Source organism: Thermomyces lanuginosus, assembly GCF_041956635.1.
Source record: "Thermomyces lanuginosus strain ATCC 200065 unplaced genomic scaffold VTN49scaffold_35, whole genome shotgun sequence".
Classification (NCBI taxonomy): domain Eukaryota; kingdom Fungi; phylum Ascomycota; class Eurotiomycetes; order Eurotiales; family Trichocomaceae; genus Thermomyces; species Thermomyces lanuginosus.
The window spans coordinates 141,775-161,488 of NW_027192369.1; the positions used below are offsets into that span (position 1 = coordinate 141,775).

General features: G+C 51.4%; 8 protein-coding genes across 8 annotated transcripts in view; 2 read left to right on the forward strand and 6 right to left on the reverse strand.

The window, feature by feature from the left end:
- VTN49DRAFT_5494 (uncharacterized protein) overlaps positions 1-228 on the forward strand; it is a gene marked incomplete at both ends in the record, with an annotated part of 6,530 nt that extends 6,302 nt beyond the window's left edge. The window contains one exon of the mRNA XM_069413557.1: positions 32-228. Coding sequence (XP_069266217.1) covers positions 32-228 — 197 coding nt within the window. The remainder of the gene's footprint in view (positions 1-31) is intronic.
- Positions 229-736: 508 nt separating this feature from the next.
- Positions 737-2,251, forward strand: VTN49DRAFT_5495 (uncharacterized protein; the record flags this gene model as incomplete). The annotated part of the gene is made up of 1 exon (XM_069413558.1): positions 737-2,251. One exon carries the CDS (start codon positions 737-739, stop codon positions 2,249-2,251), a length of 1,515 nt encoding a protein of 504 aa, XP_069266218.1.
- A 146-nt stretch (positions 2,252-2,397) lies between these two features.
- On the reverse strand, positions 2,398-5,942 carry VTN49DRAFT_5496 (uncharacterized protein; the record flags this gene model as incomplete). The annotated part of the gene is made up of 7 exons (XM_069413559.1): positions 2,398-2,968; positions 3,097-4,696; positions 4,790-4,924; positions 4,973-5,104; positions 5,202-5,257; positions 5,304-5,495; positions 5,701-5,942. The coding sequence occupies 7 exons, from the start codon at positions 5,940-5,942 to the stop codon at positions 2,398-2,400; spliced, it is 2,928 nt and encodes a 975-aa protein (XP_069266219.1).
- Positions 5,943-9,050: 3,108 nt separating this feature from the next.
- On the reverse strand, positions 9,051-9,821 carry VTN49DRAFT_5497 (uncharacterized protein; the record flags this gene model as incomplete). Its single annotated transcript, XM_069413560.1, has 1 exon — positions 9,051-9,821. One exon carries the CDS (start codon positions 9,819-9,821, stop codon positions 9,051-9,053), a length of 771 nt encoding a protein of 256 aa, XP_069266220.1.
- Positions 9,822-11,576: 1,755 nt separating this feature from the next.
- Positions 11,577-13,082, reverse strand: VTN49DRAFT_5498 (uncharacterized protein; the record flags this gene model as incomplete). The annotated part of the gene is made up of 5 exons (XM_069413561.1): positions 11,577-11,854; positions 11,905-12,303; positions 12,392-12,436; positions 12,495-12,888; positions 12,951-13,082. The coding sequence occupies 5 exons, from the start codon at positions 13,080-13,082 to the stop codon at positions 11,577-11,579; spliced, it is 1,248 nt and encodes a 415-aa protein (XP_069266221.1).
- Positions 13,083-13,508: 426 nt separating this feature from the next.
- On the reverse strand, positions 13,509-15,053 carry VTN49DRAFT_5499 (uncharacterized protein; the record flags this gene model as incomplete). The annotated part of the gene is made up of 3 exons (XM_069413562.1): positions 13,509-14,403; positions 14,474-14,856; positions 14,922-15,053. The coding sequence occupies 3 exons, from the start codon at positions 15,051-15,053 to the stop codon at positions 13,509-13,511; spliced, it is 1,410 nt and encodes a 469-aa protein (XP_069266222.1).
- A 647-nt stretch (positions 15,054-15,700) lies between these two features.
- VTN49DRAFT_5500 (uncharacterized protein) lies at positions 15,701-17,216 on the reverse strand (the record flags this gene model as incomplete). The annotated part of the gene is made up of 3 exons (XM_069413565.1): positions 15,701-16,604; positions 16,671-17,053; positions 17,106-17,216. 3 exons carry the CDS (start codon positions 17,214-17,216, stop codon positions 15,701-15,703), a joined length of 1,398 nt encoding a protein of 465 aa, XP_069266223.1.
- Positions 17,217-17,937: 721 nt separating this feature from the next.
- On the reverse strand, positions 17,938-19,467 carry VTN49DRAFT_5501 (uncharacterized protein; the record flags this gene model as incomplete). Its single annotated transcript, XM_069413566.1, has 3 exons — positions 17,938-18,805; positions 18,874-19,259; positions 19,336-19,467. 3 exons carry the CDS (start codon positions 19,465-19,467, stop codon positions 17,938-17,940), a joined length of 1,386 nt encoding a protein of 461 aa, XP_069266224.1.
- Between the last annotated feature and the right edge of the window lie 247 nt (positions 19,468-19,714).

Sequence of the window (19,714 nt, forward strand, 5' to 3'; positions counted from 1 at the left end):
GAAGGTCCGACCAAAGCTAACCCCGTACTAGGTTTCAAGAGCCTCACTCCCATGTTTACAGTTGTGTGCCGTCCAAGCGAGCCTCCGTACACGTCTGATGACTACCTGCCGAGCGTGATGACATGCGTCAACTACCTCAAATTGCCCGACTACAGCAGCCTGGAAGTGCTGCGCGAGCGCCTGATCATGGCCATCCAGGAGGGGCAGGGCGCCTTCCACCTGTCGTAGTCTATTCTTAGCTGGGTTGAAAAGTTGTGGTTTCACTGGGACATTATGCATATCTATCCATTTTCTTTTGCAGAATGCCGGGTTGGAGGGTCGGTTGCGGCGCAGGTTGTACTCGTAGATAGGACTAATATGGTGAATCCATAGAGTGCTAGTTTGGTTGATCTACACTTTCTGCCATGTTAACTGCCTAGGTCAAAGTGAGTACCATCTTATACACATGTTGGATAGCTGCAACATGAGCCAAAACTTGAATCTATCCATCTTCCTCTGTGAACCCATAGCAGAGCACTCTCTGTGAATAGACATCTCTATTCGGGAAAACCCTAACAACCAGAGCCTTCGTCAACCCTAAAACGTGCACCGTGAATACCTTTCCAGGAATATTCCGATAAATGTCCAGACGCACGCACAAAGAAAACATCCTCCTCTTCTTCTTCGTTTTACGTACGTGCATGGAGAGAACGTCCCATCCGGATTCTATTGTAAGCCAGTGCTCCAAGGAACCGCGATGGAACGCGCTTTGCAGGCAGTCATTCCTCTCAGTCGCCCTCATCGGGCGGCAATAGAAGACGATAATGACGGAGAGGAGAAGCAAGGACGGATGCAGACGTTCTTGCAAGCCCTAGCGAGCATCACCATCATCCACGGCAAGGGGAAGAAGGAGATTGAGAAGAACAAAAAGTGGAAGAAGAAGGGCATTCTTGAGGTCCTCCCTCTTGAGATTTTCCTCCTCATAGCGTCCTACCTTGGTCCTCTTGACGTCGTCCGTTTAGGGCTTACATGCCGGACGCTTTGGAGCCTCCTCGGCGTAAGAATCCTCCAACACCACCGCGACATGCTCTGCCGGCCATTCCCTTACCAACAGCTCGATGCATGGCAAATGGAGCTATGGGACCGTTTTGCAGAGCGAGAGGGTCGCAAGAAGGGGATGAGGCCCGGCTTCATCGAGCAACCCCGGTGGCAACTCCTCCGCTCGCTGGAGAAGGAGAGACCGCAGCGGTGGCTGTGTTGTTCGGGCTGCCGGATGCTGCATCCCCGGGAGGAGTTTTCCCTCTGGCAGAGACGGTTTGTTGATGCGGAGGGGAGGGAGTGTCGACTGGGAGCGACGGGCGTGGTGCATCTGTGTCACTGCAAGCAGTTGACGTATCGGGATACGGTGAGGTTGGTGCAAGAGATGTTGCCATCCCCGTCACCATCATCGCAGAGGATGATGCCAGCCAGACCGGAAAGCGACGACGAGGAGAGCCAGGACGACGTGGTTATAATCAACGACCCGCTCAACAACTTCCATCTCCCCGGCCGCACCCCCTGGCATTCATGCATCTTCCGCGATCCTCACGGTATCTGCCAGGTACGGCGCACCATATACCTCTCCATCGAGTACAACGACGACGACGACGACGTCGTCGATGACACCCCATCCTCACCCAAATGCAAGAAGAAGAAGAAGAAGAAGAAGAAGAAGAAGAACAAAAACAAAAACAACAATAAAGGACCCTTCCTCTTCGTCGACACCATCCTCCACGTCTCCCTCTTCCGCTGCCATCGCCTCCTCGATCTCGACTTTGACCCGGAAAACGAAGAAACCACCCGACTAGAGACGCCCATCATCCCGCTCTGTCCGCACCGTAACCTCTTCCGTTTCCTGGATGATATTGAGCAGATCACCTTTGGGATTCCCTGGCAGTCTCAGCGACGGAATCCCGGAGGGAGTCTGTTCAGTGTTGCGTGCGACTTTTGTCCGTCGGTGTTTACAATGTTGGTGGTGCAGCATTTTGCAAGGTTGCATCGTCCACGGCCTTATCCGGATGATCCCTTTAGATTCACGATGAGGGTGGCGAGAGTATTGGCCGTGGGTTCCGGGGAGGAAGGGAAGGAGTTGACAAAGAAGTGTCCAGAATTGTTCTACGCACAGACGGATGCAAGGTATGAAAGAGCATCGGTGGAAAAAAGATGGCAAATGAACCCAAACAAGCCGTGGGTGTCGTGGGGAGCTCTGGGATTTGAAGATATGGGCATGTAGAATAAAAAAAAAAAAAAAAAAAAAAACTCAATCCATTCATTCCAAACAATCTCGCATAAAACCATCCGTAACCTGATACACGCATACATCAAACATCAAACAAAGCAGCAAGCACAAAATTATCTACATTAAAGCCAAACTTACGCCTAATAGATAGGCCGCCCCTCGTTCCACCGACGCGATTCGCGCCGCCCCTGATCTTCAAATTCCTGCTCCGCTTCGCCCGGAGACGACGGCGACTGCGGGCTCCGGCGCAGTCCATCGAGACGGCTCAACCCGCCAATCCATTCCCATACCCGGGCGACATCACCGCCACGGCCCTCGCGGACTGCCGCGCGCACGTTGGCATTGCCCTCCACCACGTGCGCCACTCGCCGCCATAGCCTTTCACGCCGGCTGCCCTTGAGCTCCGACCGTAGCACGTCATCCCGCAGCTGCCCGATGGGGATCCACGGCTCCGGCGCCTCACCCCGCGCGTACAGCGCTGCCTGTGTTGAGAGCCGGTCTAGTGTTGTTGCCACCAGCTCCGGAACCCGGGCAATGTCGGCCTGGCGCGCCCGAATTTGCGCTCGAACGTACGCAATGCCCGCCAGCGCCAGCACTACAGCTGAAAGAGGGAGTCGATATACGCGGAGAGACTGTCGGATGTGGTGGCGGAATGCGCATCCGAGGGGGAGTCTTGCGGTGGAGCTGGACGAGAGCTCCAAACCAGCTGATCTGTTGATGCATCCCGGTCTCTGTTAGTGGTTGCAAGTTTCACGTCAGAACCTCAGCCATCTTTAAAAGATAGAGCCCTCTAAACGGGACGCCTGATCTGTGATAGGAGGAAATAAACAGGGACTTACCGCTCCTTAACTGAAACTTCTTCCCGTCCGACAATGTCCCCGATCGCGCCTCGCCAGAGCTCGTCAAACTCTTCGTCACTCATACCCTTGCGGCGCTTCCGTGATACAGCCTGCTTCAGCTCCTCCTCTGAAATGGCCGGCGATTTGACCTTTTCATTTCCATCGCCGCATTCGTACTTGGCACGGCGGTCCCGCAGCTGTTCCACGGCCCGGTCGGCCACCGCCTTGACGCGTCGCGATTTCTCGCTGTCCGGCTCACATGTTGGCGGCAGCGGCAACAGCCCTCCTAACGAAAACGGATGAGGTGTCAGGATGAAATCTTGCTCACACTGGACCTTGAGGTTGGGGTAGCAGAAAGCATGTGGTGGGCATGGTTCACACTGTGGCTCCAAAACGTTAGCCCATTCGGGCACGTTCGTGTTCGCAAGAGACCATGTGGGCTTTCCGACGCCGCAGAAGCCAATCTCGATCTTCTCTTGACGCCACCAGATGCCAAACCCCATCAACAGCGCCAGAATCACCACCCACGGTGCCGCCCGTGAAGCGTGTGATGCCTGTCGCGGCTTCTCGATAACAGCACGAGCGCGTTCCGCTTCTGCCTCGGCTTCGAGGGCCAATTGCTCCTCCGGTGTGAACTCTTCTCCATACTCTTCCTCTTCCTCTTGCGAGACATCGTCTTCCGATACGTCCTCCTCCTTGACGGGGCTGGGAGGCTTAGCAGGTGACTGGAATTCCAATTTCGTGCCGGTAAAAGAATAGTCCGCGTGCCTGAAGCTACTCCTGGACTCCGAGTCGCGTTTCCTTTCTGATGCAAACGAGGGTTTAGGTACGCGAGACATTGGAGTACTCATCCTCTTGCGTTCAGAACTAACAGCAAATGAACTTGAAGCGGATGCACGTGGTGTGCGGTCGAGAGGAGTTGGCGAGCTTCCGCTCTGGAAGGGGTTATCATCGGTAAACACGCTGCTCTCTCGACTCTCTGTTTTGATGCTTGGCGATCCTTCAATAGTCTCCATCGGTGGTGGCGCGTCGGCGACCCTCGACTTCCTCGCCGTGGACCTGCGCTGCGGGGTGGATGGTGCGACAGACGGAGTAGTCGCCCTCTCATCTCCTGTCTCCACGTCCGATGCACGCGTGCTGCGTGAGCTTGGCCGGCCTCTGCGCCTAGGGGTTGCCTGGACAGTACCGTCTTCCAGCTCCGCCGTGGATGCTCTAGTGCTGGGTCTGGATCGTCCGCGTCGTGTCCCAGTCACGGAAGCCGTGGAGTGTGCCACATCTCCCTCGCCATCCTCTTCCGCTGTAGACTGCCGGCTCATATCTGTGATGCCGGCACTGGTGCGCCGAACGCGCTCCCGCTCTCGAAGCAGCTTCTTAGCCTTGGGCAAAACCTCCTGCTCTAGGATGGAAATGAGCTGGGACTTCTTTGCCGAGGCTGGATACGGAATATCATGGCTGACGAGAATCGAGCGCAGGCGCGGCACAGTTAGCGAATTGAGATCAAAGTCTGGTGCGAGGTAGTCCAAGTCGTCCAAATCGTAGGTCGGAGCCATGCTGGGCGACAGGAACGCGGGAGCCGGAAACTGTGTTTCCGGGCTTAAATCTGCAAAGGAGCGTCACGTTGCGTGGCCGTGTCGACAAAGCAACACCGTGATAACGTAATAATTGGAGGTTTCGATAACTCGCGTTAGTTCACCCTGGATCGGGATTTCGACTGCAGGTTCTTGATCGAATGGTTTGAGTTTTGCTTGTTTGATAAAATCCCGACTGGTGAGGCGCGCGGTAGCCCCGGCAACGGTGCACTCCTTCCGGGGTGGGGATTCGAGCAAAGCTAGTCGCGGAAAAGAGCGGAATTGATCGCTCAATCTACGGAACACACTGGGAGTAAGCGCGTAGATTCCGATAATGATGCACAAGTCGAAGTGTTGTAGATTCCCCGTGTTGACATCAATCGAACCTGGGGATGAATGCAAAGTTGGTCGACCGACGTCACAGGCAACAGGGCACGTGACTTTATACGGTATTAGTCAGCATCGAGTCGATTTGTGAGTGGCATAACCTGTCCAATCATATGTTGTGATGCATGCTCATTCAATAACCTGGTTAACCTGCTTTCACTATGCCTTGCTCCTCATTCTCCATCAAAATGCAATGTAGGAGTCGACTGTCAAGTCATTGAGAGCTCTGTCCGCCTTCAGTTTCTCCAATACCGATCCCCACCCATCCAGGTCATCACCTGATCCCACCAGCTCCGTGATCCAAACCGCATTGCAGTCGTGAGTTCCCTGTACTCCGGATACCAGCCTCCAGACTCCCAGTCGATTAGTTCTGCCAGATGCCCGTCGTTGCCCACAAGAACATTATGAGCTTTGAGATCTCCATGCGTAAACTTGATATGGTGTCTTTTTTGTCGCAACCTACTAGCTTTCTCGAGTGTCTTTTCGAATTCTTTTTGACTTGAACGCATGATCAGAAACCGGATAGAAAAGTTGATCGTAGAATCCCTTACTGTCCTTGAATGGGCCCATGACATGGTCCGGAACCCGCGAGCTGTGCAACGCCGTGCCCATTGGCGAGGAAATCACGTCCTGACTGGGCGGCGCTTACATGCGCATTGCCTCGATGCAAGCTTTGAGTTCATAGAGCCAGGGCTCCTCGGCATCCACGTCTAATGGATGGCTCGAGCTGTCCAGTTCGATGCCCGGCAGCCGCGTCATCAGGATGGAAATCTTCCTGAAATCACCAGGGTGCTCACCGACGCTCAAAACCCTGGGGGTGGGGATCCCTGCAATGCGAGACATCTGCATCGCGGCGACCTCGTCGAGGTTCGTTTGGTCTGTCCGTTTCATCAAGTCCAAAGGGAAACTGTACGATGTGTGGATCGAAATATATGCCAAATCAGGAGCAGTACCATTCTGAGAAAAAACACAGCGCCTTGTGGATAAAGCCCCAGAGTTTCCGACTGGTTTTGCTGGGTGCACGCGGGACTGGCGGTGTGGTTGTAGAAATTGAAGTCGGGGTTGGCGCTGGCCTGGTGTAGTCTGGTCGCAGAATGGCCGGTACAAGTGCAATTCCCAGGGGCATTTTCCATGCAGCGCGTTGACTGTCCTGAGCTCATGGTGCGGGGACGGGCAGATAGGTTAGTGTCAAGGATCAGCAAACAGGTTTGGTGACTGATCAGATTATGTCTCCGCGAACTTACTACAGGAGGTACCTGCGGAGCCCTGATGACTGCGATGACTTGAATCGCTGACATGAAACAGGGCAGTCCGCCATTACAGATTCGGGGATTTGATCCTAGACAATTAAAGCGCCACGAGTAATTACATAATTCAGTGGCAATTGAGGTGTTATTAACGGCTGAATAAGTCCCCTGCTGTTTGCACTGGATATTGGTGCCAGCGTCAAACTTGTCTAGATACATGACCATTTGTCCCGAATCCCACATTCCTCTCAGCTTGAGTCGATTTGCCGTTTTCTTCAAAACTCAATAGCCAATAGGTAATGTAATAAAGAGCCTTGGGCATCCTCATTCAACGAGCCTGGAGCGAAGACGACGCTGAAAAAAGGAACTCACGCAGGAAGGTAGGTACCATTGGCGGTCCCTTGTAACATTTCGGAGTGTCATCATGGAAATGTGCTCATCCCATTGTTGAAATTCATCAGGTTGTCGAGGTCAGTCCGGGTAGGGTCCTGGAATGGACCACCCTTAGTCTCACAGTGTACGATACAACTATCCCTACAACCGTCGACTGAAGGGTACTGGGGTCCATGGTGCTTAGCACACTTTCTGTTTAATGCCAAGGGATCCCAGATTCTAAATGCAGTAAATTTTGGTATATTCATGTACAAAAATTCAAAACGTACCTATTTGTTGTGGCGTTCACGGGAGAAGCTCCTGCAAAGAGCTGTCCCAGAATACATCAGTGTCGATAGGATATAGTGATGATTTTTTCCCGACGGCTATCGGCAGGAGACGCCATACCACTCAATCATCCAAGAGTAGGCTCAGCTTTACTATAAGCTCAGGGGAGGGAGACAAGCCCCCGGTCCTGGAAAAATTCGGAAGATGAAGGGGAGGAAGGAGATGCTTGTCCTCTACAAAATCCATCGAGACGAGTACGAAACATGGATTAGGGGTCTTGGAAAAAAAAAAAAAAAAAGGTAAGTATAAAACAGTTCTTGGATCACATCGGCCGATGTAAGAAGACTTTAGCCAGTTTTCGCAAGTGAGACTTGCCTACTTGTAGTCCTGAAGGCTTTTCGTAGGATCTGTTGGGCCGCAGCAGCTTGACTGCACCAAAATTCCCAGCGAATCTTCAGGAAGCCATCGCTTCTGGCGCTAGAGTTTTGTCAGACAGCTGAAGACAACTGCATTATCAATGAACCCTTTGGGGATCATGGGAGCCATTGGCAATTGTATCGTGTTCTCATTGTTCAGAGAATTAAGCCATGAACAGAACACTTACTGTGTAAATTAAGAGGTAAAGCAGGCAGCCCACAATATACCCAGAACTCCTTGAGTCATGGTAAATTTTTTATTACTACCAATAGGAAACTAATAGTAATTTTGATGATTGTAGAAGATGATGGAAAAATACCAGAAGCGAACTTTAGGAATATCTAACCTTTCCTAGCACGGACACTGCCTATAGTATCTACATCGTCTCCGACATTTCGCCATGATGTACTACATCCGAAGAGCTTGTCATAATTATGCTTAGGAGAAATACATGGCAATTACGTGCTCTGGATGATGGACTCAAAGCTCATTTTGTATATCTCCCTTCGGTCGTGGTCCTCACCGTTCATGATAGCTACTTGGCGTTTCATTACATCTAACACTCCTTTGGTGGCTGTTTTGGAGATGATTGTCTGAAGCGTGGCTTGACACTAATGAGATAGCATGCTGATACAGGCATCCTCTGCCAAGGGCTCTGCAGCCTGGGATGTTCTGAGCCGATATCAGAGGATTTCTGGACCCTACTGGAGCCGGAAATCAGCAGAAGTGCGCTATCAGCTACGTTGGAAGAGAAACGCCAGGATATTACCCATATCAGGGGTCATATTCACGGCCAAAGGGAGAAATCATCCCTCATCGGTCATTTACCGCTAGTCAGGGACCAGAGGGGATGATAACCACAACTCTCCTGTAGAGAAAGGCCATTACCATCTCAAGCATACTAAGAATCCCCCGCACGCACCTTTTCGGGAATTCTGCCATTCAACCGGGGAGATGCCCTCCTCTCCCTCTCCATTCTGGTCCTCGAAGCCGAACTTCCGAGCGGAGAGGCACTCAGAGGGTATTTCCCGTTAAAAGTGGATAACCAGGCCCAAGAGCTGTCATTGCCATAACCAAATTGCATCCCGCATCCCGCCCTGTTCTCGACCCTCGAGTTTTCCTTCCAGAACGAGAAAAGTGTTCCACATGTGGAAATTGATATTGTGAAAAGGTGAGATGACAGTGGAATGCCAAGATTAAGTCTTTCTTGATAGGGTACCATCTCGCTGGGTTTTGCCCCTGACTGGCGGCTTGGCGCTAGGGGTGGAGAGGATTGCCGCACACGTGCCATGGAACCCACCATTAATCTGTTTATCGATAAAAAGGTGCTCCACTTACCGTTAAAGTTTAATGTCGTCAGCGAGAAAAGGTCCAGACCATCCCAGCAATACAAATTAGCCCAGCCCATCAATTTATAAACCTGGGCAATGAATGGAACAAAGGCAACTGGCTGGCTGAAGGATTGTCTACAGCAATTACGAGTACAATGTGTTGCGATAGGCCGATCAAGTTCCCATGTCATAGCTTCATCAGTCTTCTAGACTCATGACGAAGTAGCACAACACGCGGCTCGTCCACCAAGAACCGCTTTGAGACGTTGAAAGTAAACATGAAAACGCAGCAATATTCACAATCAGACTCGGGTATATACACGTATGTACATAATGGAAGGTTATCACATTCCCAAGTAAGCTTTTCCAATGTCGCTCAAGGCACCGCCCGAGAGAAGAGAGCCCTCGCGGGCCATGAAGTAGGCATAGCGCTCGACGGAGGGGTTCGAGTTGAGGTACGGAATCGCCTGGTGCAGGAACGCAATCTGACCGGCGGCATCGGTGTTGGGTGCGAACTCGGTAATCCAGATGCGGCTGATGCCGAACTCATTGGCGAGGCCGATTGCCGACTCGACATGCTGCTTGAATTGGTCGAAGTTGTCACCGTACCAGTGGATCGCCATGACCTGAGCGCCGCACTGGCCACCGCACTGGGTCAGGAACTCACGCATCCACGCCAGACCCATCGAGCCGCCACCGTTGGTCACGGCGGGGGTCACCAGAGTGGCACGGTCCTTGAACGGTGTGAGGTATTGCTTGTAGGCATCCACGGCCTGGGCCGGGGACATGTTGGCTTGCTCCCAGTGGTCGGGCTCGTTGAAGCCCAGGAGGCAGGTGCTGCCGGAGGCGAGGGCTTGCTCGGCAGCTTGGGTCCAACCGTCGAACATCTTCGCGCCCCAGAGCATCGGGCAGTATTCGACGCCCTGCGGGATTTGGCCGTCGGGGACCTTGTTCCAGTTGTAGGCCCAGCTGGCGGCTGATGCAAATGGCAAAATGGCCGCAGCGTCATTGTAGGCGACACCAACTTTGCCAACGGCGCGCTTGCTGTGGAGCGGCGCGGCAAGGGCCGCAGCGGCCAGAGCGGCAACACCAAAGAGGCTCGAGAAGGACACCATTTTGACTCTTCAGACCGCCGACGAAAGGAGTGACAAAGAATTGTAGATCTCAACCAGGGTCAACTGGGAATGATTCAAGAAAGGAATGACGATGCGACGGCTGTGCGTCGCAAAAGGATCGTACTATGTAAAAGGAGCGACTACTGTGTCGGACACAGTTGCAAAAGGATTGTAGAGGCGATCTTGAGAGATCAAAGTGACAATGCGATATCCAGACCGAACGGAGGCATCTTATATGCCTTTTGGTCGGTACCTGCAGACCAGCGGGCCAGGCCGGTGGTTCGATCTCCCCGACTTCTCTGGCCGCAAATTATCCCGTAGTATCGATTGACAGGCTAACCCCACCGTGCCCGGTTGTCCTTGGATGGACACCTTTCATGACAAGCCCTTAGATGGGTGCCAGCACACGTTGCTGGCTGGATGGCCAATATGCCGACGTACCTTTTACTCCATCTGCACCGTTCCTGGGACCAGAATGGCGGGTAGTATGCGTCTGGACGCTGATTGGTGAGAATTACGCTCTTGGCATCAGTACGAGATTTACAATCTAAATTCTGATTGGACCAAATTTTTCTTTCCTCCATGGCGCCAGTCACATCGAACCAGCTGTCAGTGGGCCCAGGATCTGATCCGCTAAAATACAGTATTAGGGTCCTCCTTCCTTCCTTGGTGGTGGCTAGGACACCGGTGAACACTCATAATCAAAACCTGGATATTTCTGATTGCACAAAATCAATCTATGACCGAGGACTCCGGGTATACGTAATACAAGGAAGTGCTCTGTACGGTAACGTAATCAAGTCGATATATCGCAGGATCATTCTAGTCACAGTGTACTGGTACCTGATTGCACTCCGGCTGCTGGTGTATCAGAGTTAGCGCCACTACAGTCAGGTACCATCGTCTGAAATGTTCGGCATGTTTCCCCTACGTCTCGGTGCATTTTCACAGCATGTAACCTCTATCACGCCTCGCCGGGAGTTCAAGTTTGAACAAACTCCGCACACCGCTAGGTGTACTTCGTACATACAAAGAACTTTTTCGGGACAGAATTTGGCAGATGACTACCTAGGTATAGATAGATCACATAATAACAGCCTGATGAGTCAACCACGATCCACGTACGAGTACATAGTTACAAAGTACTGCTTGTATTGTGGATTCTCCGGCGGCGAATGGATTGCTCGGGCTTTGCTCGGCGTCTGAATAAAAATGGGTTCGCAGATCCCTCGTTTGTATTTTGCTTGGTTTCGTTCTCAGTGTCGTATTCGATGGCTGCAGAGTGCAAACCGAATTGTCCAGTCGATTGGGCAGGAAAGTAGCAGTACTTGAAATCGGGCTCAGCGATTTCAAACTCAACGGGGAGGTCTGCCAATCAAATTCGAATGGCGCACGACAACAAAGGACTATTCCGTTCGTTGAAAAGAAAATTCCAGTTTTGCTACCCTTTTAACGTGTCGTCGACTTCGCGACGACGATCGTGGGTGGACGAATCCCGCCACAGCAGAGGTGCTGGATCTTTGAGATCACAGTCACGGAAGTAATGAATTGCAGATTCTCCCGATAACACCGAAGAAACTCGGTCTAAATTCGGTGGCTTAAAAAAATTGCCAGCGTTCGGATATACGCTCTTCAATAGTTTTCTGGTCTGCATCAGCCATCCTGATGCGGGGATACTGTGGTAAGATACGACAGAATTATGCTTAGTATCGGAACCCTGCCGAGCGATGTGGCCATCATACTCTGACCTCCCGGTCAGAAATGCTCCGCGCCGGGGAGATCGGGCACAAAGTCGGGGTTGAAGAACCAGAGCTGTAAGCCATCCTTGGAAGCCAGGACGAAAACCTCACGGTCACTGAAGAAACCATAACGAAATTGCTTGTCCGCTCGAGCGCTAGCCAATGAAATGAGCAAATCCATCTCTCTAGCGTGACGTTGATACCAATGCAAGGTTACGGTCTCGTTGGCGGTGTTGTAGACTGCAAGCCGTCCGTGCTGAAGAATCGGGCGGTAGATGATATGCGGGGTGAGAGCTGCATAACAGCTCCCATGGGAAGCGCTCATGTTGATCGCTTGGGCGCACTCGACCCAGCGAAGGCTGAGCCGATCGAGGTCATATTCGTACGTGAGGCAACCGTGATATATGGATTATGCTCATCATAGCACACGTCGGTTATCGTATTGTAGACGCCAGGGCGACTCCTACTCAGCATTGGCCGCTCAACTTTGCGGAGAGAAGGATGATCCCAGTCTACATGACGGGCTTCGACAGAGAGGCGGAATGTTTTCCGGTCAAGCTGCTCCCCGCGAGCCAATGACCACTTTGTCTGCTGCACTGTAGGCGGATGCTCCTTCCAGTCAATCTCGAATGTCACCAAGACGTCCTCATCCGCATCCACGTGCCACAGTTCAAGTTTGGAGAAGGGCTCAATCGTCGAACTTGATCCGTGCCCAAGTCCCACCCGTGCAGAAAGAAAGGTGCCTGCAGAAAAGGACCAGCCTTCATTACAATGTTATTCTTTCTGACGATGGCACGACGGAACGTCGAAGGAAAACGTCTTTCTCCAAACCTCTCAGATGTGTGTATATCCCACGCAACAATGGCAGTTTCGTCACTGTTGACGTCAATTAGCTCATCACAATGTTAGACGATGCCGACAAAGATAATATTGCCGTTATCCAGTGTCGTGATCATCGCAAGATAGCGATCAGATGATACGAGTCCCATGTAAGAAAGCCTCAGCTCGATACTGGCCAAAATCGATCTCTGTCCAGTTTCGAGATCCCAGATTACGATGTTGCCCTCCTGAAAAGATTCCGAGGATATGTAGCACAGCCGGCGCGAATGGTATACGACCCAGTGGGCATCCCGCATCTGCCCTGGCCAGGGGAGAAAGACCCTCTTGACTGGACGAGCAGACTGCAGACTATGTAGCCATTGGAAATACGTCATGGCGTCGGAGATTGCAACATTCGTATTCTCCAGGCCCAGCGCCGCAAGCGTCCGGGACAAACGGCTCCTATTGATTTCATCCAACGACAAGATCGCGCGCCATCGCTTCGAAACCTACGCTTTGTCAGGAATCAAACCACAACAATGCCGCCAAATGAACAGTCAATGGGACACACACTCCGGCTTCGAACAATGTCAGTTATATCCAGAGATTCCACAACATTAAGCACAAGTTCGATAGGCAGAGAGCCGAAAATGTCATACTGCTTTCGGCCTGCAACTGGCGTATCTCCACAATCGACCTCCATTCTTCCTGTTATGCTCGCTGCGTTTTCCTCCAAATGGAGATGCAGTTGCTTATGACTTTCTAGCAGCCGAAACCCCTCATCAGAACCCCTCATGAGGACATTCGTTCACACTACTGTTACGTCCTTCGCAAGACGGTGGAGGCTCGGACTGTTATTCCTGCCTCAGGCCAGAATCCTGTAGAGGTGCTGATTGGACGAGCCCAGTGATGCTCCATATCTCCGCTAAAAGGCGTGAGGAGGCTCCGAGGCAATCCATGCGTCGCTCATTGTAAGTATGCTGTAGTTCTCTCGGGCAAAGAATTTCTGATGAATGAATGGTATTAAAGAATAAAATTCCTCCATGGGCCCGATAACGTCTCATGCCAGTGGTGTTCATGCCTTACGTACATTCAAGTTGGCCATGTGAGCTGGGTTTTATATTGTCAATCATCCACTTTCCTCCATGGCCAAAAAAGGCTCTGCGCCGGGGAAATCGGGCACAAAGTTTGGATTAAAGAACCAGAGCTGTATACCGTCGCGAGTTGCCACGCCAAAGACTTCTCGGTCGCCAAAGGACCAGTGCGTGTAAAAAGGCATGAACTCCGTCATTGGCGCTTGACGCCCGGGGACCGGCAAATGGGCACCAAACAAGCGGCGGGTCACGACCTCTCCGGCATGCAAGTGATACGGATGCACAGTTGCGACGCCGCTGATGGCGTCGTAGACGACAATCCCCCTGTGTTGGACTGCATAGCGGTAGATGATATGCGGAGCGAGAGAATCGCAACGACCCGGAACAGCGAAATCGTTGATGGGCTTGGTACAGCTAATCCAGCGAAGATCGAGCCGATCGACGGCATGATCGTATGTAAGGCGTATTGCGGAATAGGGATCATTAGCGAAGGTGTATAGTGCTGTAACTGTCTTGTAGCCACTGGGTCGATACCAGTCGTTATGTGACTGTTTGAGAGTAGTTCTGTCCACATGACGGCTACCCATCGACAGATGGTACCTTTTCCAGTCAAGTTGCTCCCCGCGGGTCAATGACCACTTCGTCTGCCGCACTTCTGGCAAATGTTTGTCCCAATCGATCTCGAATGTCATCAGCACGTCCTCTTCCACGTCCACGAACGACAACTCAAGATTGGAGAAGGACCCAATCTTCTGAAAACGATCTGTGCACAGATCCCAAATGTAGATGGGGTAGGATCGGGACTCGGGACTGGGGATTATGATCGCTTTGTCCTTTTCAACAGTGACACGAGAGGGTACCCATAGAAACCGCCTTTCTGCCAACCTCTGAGATGTGTGAATATCCCACACCAGCAGAACCCAGTTCGGCCTGCCAGGATTGAATTAGCATTCTTCGCTGGCGTCGACGCGCACTGGCAAAGGGCAAATCATTCTCCTACCTAGCCCACGAGATCATCACAAGATAACGATCAGACAGAACAATTTCCCGAAGATAACTCCGTGCATCGTTGACCCAAAGCGATCTTCTTCCAGTATCGAGGTCCAGCATTACGACCTGATTCCCGTCTCCTTCGGCGATGATATAGCACAGTCTGCGCGAATGGTACACAATCTGCTCTATCTTTCCCCCAAGTTGTGACCGCGGGAGAAAGGCCTTCTTGACCGGCCGAGCAGACTTCAAACCATGTAGCCATCGGAAATAAGTTATCGCCTCAGAGGTAGCGATATTCTCGGCATCCAGGCCCAGAGCTGCCAGCGTTCGCGGCAAGACGCTCCTGGTTATTACATCTCCTAAGAACATCGTTCGCCATCGTTTCGAGACCTAAGCTCTGTCAGGATTCAGACTCACGGAACCGCTAGAAAATGGGCTGTTAAAAGGGGACGCACCCTCTGACTCCGAACAATGTCGGCCACATCCAGATACTCCACGACCTCAAACAAGAGCTCGAGAGGCAGAGAGCAGACGATATCGGACTGGGTCTGGCCTGCTACACGTCCATTTCCACGGTTCTCCTCCATTCTCTCGCATTCAAAACGGAAATGCGATTGATCACGGCCACCAAAGTAGAATGCAGCGAGAGTCTAACTGATCGAAATATTGGTTCTTAATACTATTAACTAAGAGCAATCAGCATAACTCATTCGTCATGACAGAAGGATCTAAAGGATCGAAGACCAGGATTCCTACATGACAGTTGCGGACAAGCTAACAGTGCTAATGTCCACCTGGCTGAGATAGGCTTATGATCCCGTGAACCCTAAGCGGAATACATGTAAAGTCAAGTGCGTTTTCCAGATTTGGGATAACTAAGTTAGTACAGTTGCCTGAGAGTGCATTACGTAAGGCATATGGAGCTGCAGATCAGAAGCTCATGCCTCAGACCGCTCAGCTGATGAAATTGGTAAGTTAGTACTGACTATTCCGTACTGCGCACAACAGGAAGAGTACTTGCGAAACGCTGCACAGAAAGCCTGAGCCCATCTTGAGGCAATATGAGAAAATATACAAGTCAAAGATAAGGTGCTACGTGGGATTTTTGGGAGTGGGAGAGATCCCATAGGATGAATGGCTACTGCACTCGAAATTAAGCTCGTTCACAACTTCTTGTAGGTAGCGGTGTAGTGTACATTGCTGAATTGTCAAATGATCCAGGGCCAATACCGAATCATCCGCTTTCCTCCATGGCCAGAAAAGGTTCCGCATCCGGAAGATCGGGCACAAAATCCGGATTGAAGAACCAAAGCTGTATGCCGTCGCGAGTCCCTACGCCAAAGACCTCTCGGTCGCCAAAGAACCAGTGCGTGGAAAAGAACTTCAGATTAGTCAACGGTTCTAACCGAATTTCATGCGGTGATGGCGGCAGAAGGGCACAAATAAACTGACGCGTAATGACCTCGCCGGCATGGAATTGGTACGGATGCACGGTTGCTGTATCGGCGGCAACGTCGTAGATTACAATTCCCCTGTGCTGAACCGCCCAGCGATAGATGATGTGGGGAGCAAGGGAATTGCAACGGCCTCGAAGGGCGACATCGTTGATGGGCTTCGCACAGTGGATCCAGTGCAGGCTGAGACAGTCGGTGGCATAGTCGTATGTGAGGCGTAAAGTATAGAGGGGATCAGACTCGACGTGATAGAGCTCGGTCACCGTCTTGTGGCCACTGGTTCGATGCCAATCGTTGAATGATGGCTGGAGTACACGCCTGTCCACGCGAGGGCCCGCCACAGAGAGATGGAATTTTTTCCGGCTAAGCTGCTCCCCGCTGACCAGTGACCACTTCGTCTGCTGGACTTTTGGCAAATGTGTCTTCCAGTCGATCTCGAATGTCACCAGCACATCCTCATCTGTATCCACGTACCACAAGTCGAGATCTGAGAAGGACCCAATCGTCTGGAACTGATCCGTACACAGATCCCAAACGTAGATGGGGTAGGATTGGGTCACGGTGTTGGGAATTATGATCACTTTGTCCTTTTCGATGGTGACACGGGAAGGCACCCGTAGAACCCGTCTTTCTGCCAGCCTCTGTGATGTGTGGATATCCCACACTACTAGGACGCAGCTAGACCTGCCAACATTGAATCAGTAATTATTGTGCTTAGACGGTGCTGAAAAGACATATCATTTCTCATACCTAGCCCGTGAGATCATCGCAAGATAGCGATCAGAGAGTATGACTCTCTGAATCAAATGTTGTGCCTCATTGACCCAGTTCGATCTCCTTCCAGTCTCGAGATCCAACATTGTGGCCTCCTTCAAGGACCTGCCACGGACCTGGTAGCACAATCGACGCGAATCATACACAACTTCTTCGACCTCCCCTCCCAATTTTGACGAGGGAAGAAAGACTTTCTTGACCGGGCGAGCAGACTGCAAGCCATGTAACCATTGGAAATAGGTCGTCGCATCGGCGGCCTTGACATTTTTGCCTTCCATACCCAAAGCCGCAAGCGTTCGGGGTAGAAATATCTTAGTGATTGCATCACTTGTTAAGATCATGCGCCATTGTTTCGAGACCTAAAGTACTGTCAGATCACCCTAAACGGTCCGAGCACTTTAGTCTGCGCACCCTCTGACTCCGAACAATGTCGACCGCATCCAGATACTCCACGATCTGAAGCACGAGCTCCAGCGGCAAAGAGCCAACAATGTCACGCTGCTTTCCCCTTGTGACAAGCATGGTCTTTCATTCCTAGTTTCGTACTGGCTCCGTCCTGTCTCCTAACGCAAAACAGGAATGCGATTTCCCAAAGATTCCCCAGCAAATGAACACATGCAAGCCTTTATGCCCTCGCTCCGCTAAGCTCAGCTAGAGCGAGGGCGAAGCGCTCGCGAGTACCTCGACAACAGTAACTCACACACAACAGTGAGTTGACCGCTTTTCACTCATCCTCCAATCACCTTTGTCCATTGACAAGATCTTGTCGTTAAGTATCCGCAGGAAATGTATCTTTTCTTTTTCTTTTTCTTTTTCTTTTTCTTTACTCTTCACTTTTGAGGGGATTGTCAGCGTCTCCTTCCAAAATCATAGCGTTGCGTATTCCATGAGTTGTTCATATGAATCCACTCGACACACAGGACGAAGCGATCATGTCCTGAAATAATATTGCTGTTTAGACCTGCGTTTCCGAACAACTGGAGAATTCCAGCAACCCTTGGCTCATAGTTACGTAGTAGTCTTTCAACAGGACGCTTCTGGATTTTGAGGCATTAAAAATTTGGAAACTTTGGTTTCTGGCGAATAAGTACCCAGGCTCCATGGATTAACTTAAAATCCTCGATAATGTTGCTAAGTTTTGTCCGCCATTTGCGAGACATCATTACTGAAATCGACAAGACTCGGTGGTGGGACTTGCCAAGCGATGGGTACATCAAACGGTACAATTGAATGAGCTGGATTATCACCGACTGAGCTCCATGGCCACGAAAGGCTCCGCATCCGGGAGATTGAGCACGAAATCCGGATTAAAGAGCCAAAATTGTATGCCGTCGTCGGTGGCTACGCCAAAAAGCTCACGGTCGCCAAAGGACCAGTACTTGAAAATTGTCTCCCGGCTGCCGGGCAAAAGACCCAATGAGTTGGCAGTCTTGACCTCTCGAGCGTCCAACTCGTACGGATGCACTGTTGCAGTGTCGCTGGCAGTATTGTAGACTACGATTCCCCAGAGCTGATACTGCGAGCGGTAGATGATGTGCGGAGCGAGAGAGTCACAATGGTTCGGTAAGGCGTCATGGCGGACGGGTTTGTTACAGTCAATCCAGCCGAGACTGAGTCGATCGACGGCATGGTCGTACGTCAGACGTACCGCGGAGCAGGGATAATCCTCAGAGTAGAACAGCTCAGATGTTACTTTGTAGCCTCGGGTGCAATACCGGTCGTTGAATGAACGACGGAGAGTATTCCTGTCCACGCGACGGCCTGCCACTGAGAGGCGGAATTGCTTCTTACCAAGCTGCTCCCCACAGCTCAATGACCACTTTGACTGCTGCACTTCCGGCGTACGCTTGTCCCAGTCGATCTCAAACATCACTACCACGTTCTCGTCTGCATCCACGTGCCACAAGTCAGGACAGGTGAAGGACCCAAATTCCTGAAGTCGATCTGTGGACAGATCCCAAACGAAGACGGGGTGAGATCTCCACTCGGCCCCGGGAATTATTACCGCTTTATCCTTGTCAACAATAACGCTGGAGGGGAACCAAAGGAACCGTCTTTCTGCCAACCTCTGAGATGTGTGAATATCCCACGCTAACAAGACGCAGTGAGGGCTGCAAACACCGAATTAGCTATGTTTATTATGCTAGACGGCAATAACGGAGGCAGATTATTTCCCTACCTAGCGTACGAGACAATTACAAGGTAGCGATCAGAGAGGATGACTTCTTGAAGATAATGCCCTGCGTCATTGGCCCAGACTGATCTCCTTCCTGTCTCGAGATTCAACATTACGACCTTGGCCCCGTCTCTTTCGGAAATAGCATAGCACAGTCTGCGCGAATGATACACAATCTGGTTGATTTTTCCCTCAAATTGTAACCACGGGAGAAAGACCTTCTTAACCGGCCGAGCAAACTCCAGGCCATACAGCCATCGGAAATAGAACATCGCTTCGGCCTTGGCATGCTCTGTCTCCATGCCCAGAGCCGCAAGTGTTCGGGTCAAAGAGATCTTGGTCTTGATGATAGGGTCGCTTGAGAAGATCGTACGCCATCGTTTCGAGACCTGAGCTCTCTCAGAAATCACATCGGGCAGCCTTGGAATAATGACAACGCTTGAGTAGTCGTGAAACTGTACGCACCCTCTGATTCCGAACAACATCGGCCATATCTAGGTGCTCGATGACTTGAACCACGAGCTCAAGAGGCAAGGAGCCGACGATGTCATGCTTGTTTTTCCTCGCCACAGGTACACTTCCGGATTGTTCCTCCATTTCTTCTTTTCGTGGCACAGAGTCTCAGTTTTCTCTATCGCATGCAGCAGAGAAATGCAATTGGCCACGATTCGCTGCTCGTACAAACTTGCGGGATCAACCCTGGTAGTTGTCACTCCTGATGTAAGTTTCTCCTTCCATTTAGGGTTACGTCGACAGTGCGCCTATTTACTCGGGGGGGCCCCCTACTGCACTAATAAAGTTTCTCCAAAGGCCCCCCTCCCCACCTAGCGCGTAATTTATTATT